This window comes from Taudactylus pleione, unplaced genomic scaffold (assembly GCF_031769625.1).
Source record: "Taudactylus pleione unplaced genomic scaffold, aTauple2 ptg000587l, whole genome shotgun sequence".
Lineage (NCBI taxonomy): Eukaryota > Metazoa > Chordata > Amphibia > Anura > Myobatrachidae > Taudactylus > Taudactylus pleione.
Genome location: NW_028284989.1, coordinates 2197782 through 2203781, shown reverse-complemented (window position 1 = coordinate 2203781; position 6000 = coordinate 2197782). Strand labels below are relative to the sequence as shown.

General features: G+C 42.3%; 1 protein-coding gene across 2 annotated transcripts in view; it reads right to left on the bottom strand.

The window, feature by feature from the left end:
• Positions 1-304: 304 nt before the first annotated feature.
• The window catches only part of LOC148481245 (receptor-interacting serine/threonine-protein kinase 3-like), a 58326-nt gene continuing 52630 nt past the window's right edge, over positions 305-6000 (bottom strand). For both annotated transcript variants that reach the window (XM_088453758.1, XM_088453757.1), the window contains exons 7-10: positions 5832-5883; positions 4685-4779; positions 2985-3039; positions 305-1784 (exon numbers count right to left, since the gene is read on the bottom strand). In XM_088453758.1, coding sequence (XP_088309884.1) covers positions 1558-1784; positions 2985-3039; positions 4685-4779; positions 5832-5883 — 429 coding nt within the window. In that variant the 3' untranslated portion in view covers positions 305-1557. The remainder of the gene's footprint in view (positions 1785-2984; positions 3040-4684; positions 4780-5831; positions 5884-6000) is intronic.

Here is a 6000-nt window from a genome sequence, read left to right as displayed (position 1 = left end):
CGTCAAAGACAGTATCATGTATAACCAGCTTAATCGCTCCCATCAGGACTCCACCCTACGTGGACCCCTGATACTAAGCATCTGTTTAGCCAGTTGCAGTGACCATGATAGCTGTCCCTGGACTCCCATCTGGTTTAAATAATTTAATTGGAAGAAAAAAACATAGGTTAACTTTAGGTAACACATAGAGGAAACAATTGAAATAACTTTAATAAAATAATAAAACAAAGACATTCAAAAATTGCACATAAATAAATGGCAACAAAATAACAAAGACATTTTAAACACAACCCCCCCCCCCTCTTCCTCCCCACGTTCCTTTCTCATCCAGCAGAGTACAATTGTTGCTCTGTGGATTGGTTGAAGGGTACACAGGATCTGTGATGTCACAGAAATGTAACGGACTAAAATTAAAGCTTTTTGTCTCACATCACAGACTCAAGTAGTGGGGTGCGGGTACATGTGTTCCATTAAGCTTTACGTAATAACAGAGCTCTAGTGAAATGTAGGGATAACACTGAACTGTTTATTTTACCTTCATATATACTGTAAGTGTTAAATCTTGGACATCAGTTGAGTTTAAAAAAAACCTGTAGCTATGTTGGGATATTCTGCACACTGTAGGTGCAGCACTTGGTGTACACAACGCTGTACTTTGAAGGGGGTGAATCTGCGGTTTTATTGAACTTTGATTAACACATGAGCCACTGCGAAATGCACAGACCAATATAAACAAAAACACAGAGTGGTCTATAGCAGAGGTTCCCAAACTCTGCCATTACAGTCCACGTTTAAAGGATATCCATGCTTGTGCCCAGGTGACTTAATGAGTACCCCAGTCAATTTGATTTAACCATCTGGACTCAAGCATGGATAGCCTTAAAACCTGGACTGTAATGGCGGAGTTTGGAGAGCTTTGGTCTATAGGCAATGCACTGGAAAGCTTGTACTTCCCCTAAGCACCACAAAAACAAGTGTGGCTTTACAGATTTACGTAGGAGTGACTTGCAGCACAGCTATTTGTGTGAGTATATAAAAAAAGGATGTTGACCAGTCCCTTCAGTACAAGGCAGGGACGGACTGGGGCTGCAAAACAGCCCTGGCATAAGTCCCAGGAGCACAGGCAATCGCAAAAAGGGGGCGTGGCCTCAGTCCACGGGGTTGTGGTTTGCCTCGCCGCATGTCCCTTTCTCACAGTGTACTGGCCGAGCAGTGCGCCAGGAGGCGGAGCTGCTCGGCCAGGGTTTCAATCCAGACCGGCCCATCAGGCCATAGGCATTTGGCAAGGGCCAGTTGGCCTGTTCCGGTCCTGGTACCAGGGACCACATCTGACTGACCTATTAGTAACACAGCAATTAGTTAGGAAGTCTTTTCACAATCTTCTCATATTATACCAACAGTAAGCAGCATGTCCTGCACAGAGCCTGAGCCATGGGCTTTAGTCCTTACAATACTGTAGATAGTATAATCTCTCTTCTATGCAGTTTACTGCAAATGAGGCTGATCAGCAAATGTACATCGACGTTATTAAACCCAACGTTATCCGATTCATATTCCTTATCCAATTAATGACTTGAAAACGGGTACAATCTTTTTAGGCTTCTCCTTGAACTTGGTAAGTATGACTTTATCAGTATTACGCCCAAAGTCTTTCAGTGTCTTACTGGAGTCCAGCAGCTTCTTGTCCGTACTGGATATGATGCCCTCACTGTTAAACTTGTCCATGACCTTTCTGTAGTCACCGGAATTCTTGAAGATCTTTATAATCTTGCTCATGTCATCGTCTGAAAAGAAAGGCAGGAGATTAGTGCATGCTACAGTCACTTATACAGAGGAAATGGCTCTCTATAAGGCCAGTGTCAGTACAGGGGCAGTTAGTACACCTCTATAGGGGTCCTGTCTCTTTGATGGACTTTAGAAGCACCCACTGTCAGGGAATATGTACATTCTGTTCTAAATAGAGATCAATTAATGCAAAAGAAGACAGCTGATTACAAAACCCCCGTTAAAGTGCAAAATGAAGAGAAGTCACGAGACGCGCGGGAAGAAGGGGAGGGAGCTCATTTACCAACAGATAAACAAAAAGAAGCTACGTAGGGATTTATTTTTATATATATATATATATGTATATATATATGTGACAATAGGGGTGATTCAGAGGTGGACACTATTGCCGTAGAAGCTGCGTCTTTTGTCTAAGGCGCTACCGCGTTTTTATTCTAATGCCGCGAACGGCCACCGGCTGTGGCACAACTCTGCCGATGTGCATACAAAGGTGCACCATTGGCCACGGACATAGCACCTACCCTATGACAGACGCAGAATGACTAAACATGGCCGCTGGTGCCAGCGCTGACACGGACACGCCTGAGACTGGTAGCCACCGCCTTCTTCCCCCCTCCAATAACCACCTAAAAAGGTCCATCAAAATTGCATGGATCCACATGCATTTTCGCTCCGCATCTGTACCGTAACCATCGGGACGCAGGCGCATTGCAGCTCAGACGCATGCGCAAAGGGAAACCATCGGCCACTGATTACAGAGACATGTAAATGAAGATATAAAATGCATGTTGCAAAAATGATGCATTTCCATTTTTTATTGGAGTTAACATGTAACTCATAATAAGTAAGGAAATGCGTCCACATGAAGATACTTATAAAGGGCATTGAGTTAAGAGTATCATTATGTGGTGGCATACTCATAGCACCATTCGTCATCTAAGCTTGGTGATGATTAATGACGTTTTATCGAGTAAAAATAAATAATATATATATATATATATATATATATATATAAAAAAAACCTGGCACCTCACCAACGTTCATAGCCTGGGCTGTTTGTCACTAATGTAGGGGGAGGGTAGCGTGGGACGGAACTGTCCTCCATCTAGTGAGTTTGTGGTAATTTTTAGAGTTGTCTGTGTTTTGGGGGTCACAGGAAACATTTCATTGGTTAAGGACAGAACTAAACTATTACCAACCTGCTTCTGAAATATTGTCTTCCTTTATAGTGGTCTCTGAAGAGGTATCTTGAGCCTTAAAAGTAAAGCAAGAATAGTGTAAGTGTATGGCATATCACATTTTTTTAATTATGGTTTTAAAAAAAGCACAAAAAGACAACAGCTACAGCCTATTGCTTACTATGGGCAATTACAAACTAGACCAAGCTGGTTTACAGCATATATATATATATATATATATATATATATATATATACACACACACATATGTTTTGTGACAGGGACACCCTGCTTTCATGAGGTTAATGTGGAGCAGCAGGTTTGTGCAGAGATGTTGTGCAATAAAACGTCATGGTAATGAGCTCCAATCCAGGTTTTACTGGACTCTGTTGTAAGCCACAAGCAAGGCTAATTAGCAGCACCTGTTATCTATCTTTAAAACTGTGTCATTGCAGGTCCACAATGATCCTGTCGGTGAATTAGTCGCCCAGGTTATAGACCCGGGGGTGACTATTGTTAGGGATCCTGGACCCGTGAGTCCACTAAAAGAACTGTATTGCTGTATGGAAGATTCTGTGTACCTGCTGCAACAGCTAGCCTGCACTGCCTGTGGTGAGAAAACAAACGTCTGTTGGATTTTACCAGGTCTATGTGACTCTTGTCACAATATTATTATATATATATATATATATATATATATATATATATATATATATATAAATACACATACTTCTAAACCTGTGCTTCCACCTAGCATTTCTCCATTAGTAGTAGTTATATGTTCAGGACACATGAAAGGAACAGTTGTCAGGGGATTTCTCAGAGATCAGGACTGAGAAAAGGGTGAAGAAATCTTCATGGTTACAAGTAATGAACTAATCACAGCACAGTCACTAATACATGTACTGTATGGGATGTAATAAGGAGAAGGATTGGAACTTTGGGCTTTTAAGAACATCCATGTGTCCTAAATGCTGTGGAAAGACTGATCTTCCTCTCTCGTAGATCCACGTCACCACCATGCAAATCCCTGCACTGCTTCCCTCTATCCTATAGAATCCAATTCAAATGACTCACCCTCTTCTGTAAAGCTTTCAACAGCACCTCATCCTTACACATCTCAGACCTCATCTGGTCTGTGAAGCAAGACAATGTGACATCATGATGAGGGCAAGGGCTCCAGGCCCAAGGAGAAGCTGAGTGCCTGGAGTTTTCTAATATGCTCCAGGCAGCAGCTTTCTAGGGTGCAGTTGCAGGGTCCCTGCATGACAAATACAGGTGCCACAGGGCAGCGATGGCCCTGTTACCTGGGAGGCAGAACCTAGTCACAGCCCTGACTGTCTTCTATAAATTATTTATCAGAACTCCTTATAGTACAGTAACTGCAGGAAGGGTGTCTGAGAGTAAGTACAAAATAACTGAGCTGCTGAAATAGTGCCCTTTACCTCCTTCCTCATTTTCTGGATAATAGTTTTCTGGATAAGAGATCCTATTCCTGTATAAGCACATATATGGATTGGGGGCACTGTATTGGGTCTTGATAGTCACAGACGATGCCTTCACAAGGCATCAGGAGCGGGAATAGGATGTACAACTGTGATTACAGTCCTGGCTCTCCATGACATAGGGACAGAGCTGTATAGTAAGCCACTTGTATCTGTCCTTCAGCTACCCTCTCACCCTGGTGTAGACACATGCTATAGGCAAGCTCTTGTACTCACCATACTGCTGGCTGTGTGTCCTGGCTTCTGAGGTTCTAGCTGGTCTCCACCTTTAACTGGCTGCTGGGGTTCTTCAGTTACTCCGCCAGCAATATCTAAGGATAAAACAGAACACCTGAATTATTATATATCATGTCCAGCACACCCCTTTCCAATCAGCAATGTAAAATGTTTCTCTCCTGAATGACAACAATTTGCTTTCAACTCGGTAGCAATATTTGGGAGTGAAATCCCCTCCAGCTTACTGTTTATACCAGACATAGCGCTTTACTTAGCGACGACGGTTAAATGATGACGATTATCGGCGGTTTTGACGCATATATTTGAAACAACAATAATAAATGCAGAACCGGGTGTGATTTGCATTTAATAATACAGGCGTGTTAAATTCTATGGTTAAAGCCGCCAAGGATCAGCCACTTGCAGACGCTGCCGCTTAGTAAATTTGGTCCATGGTGTTAAAGACATAACAGTAATAATTGTTAAAATATTTTGTCTATGGGCGAAAGCTTCAGAACATGGCTCCGAGTGCTATTTTTAACAACCAGTTTTATGTTAAAGGTTTCTTGTCAATTTCACACTTCGGAAACGGCAATTAAGTGTGCGGAACCAATATACATCGGATTAGTGACATCACTGCGGGATTCATTCATCTTCAGCGATGTCACAGATTCTGAGGTCTCATAGCGTGTGTGGTTGTTTCAATTTCTGAGCAAGGTTTGACCTTGTGAAAGTGCGTGTGAGGCTGCGAATGTACTCGATTGTGCCGATGGTTTTGCAGTCTTGCTAAACATTACAAATGTGTGATAAGTAAAGTGGGCATCCTTGTGTAGTGCTGCGAGGGTATAGCGATCGCAATGAATTAGCATACCATCGCATTTGAACTGCGTGCGTAATCGCTATTGCGTACGGTAGTGAAACGATGCGACCTGTCAGTAACGCACAGGGGGCGGATGCAGGAAGATATGAATAAGATTGGCACTAACTGATAAGCAAACGTTACACTGTCAGATGATGAAATTGGGTCTCAATTTGGCTTTTGCAAACCACACAAAAACTGGTGGAAGTTATATCTTAAGACGCAGAATAAGTCATGCACAGTAGATTTAATGTTACACCGATTTTAGGGACATTTCATTTCACTAACCTCTGAAGAATTCTTCTGGATAGCTGCTAGAAAAGTCAAAGGGTTCCGATAACTGTAAGAGACACAGGAAATGAATGCTGAGGACATCATCAATGGATGCACTGTACTTATACATTCCTACTGCCCTGCTCTCTTCATCAGTTCTATAAGTAATTGATGATACATACTA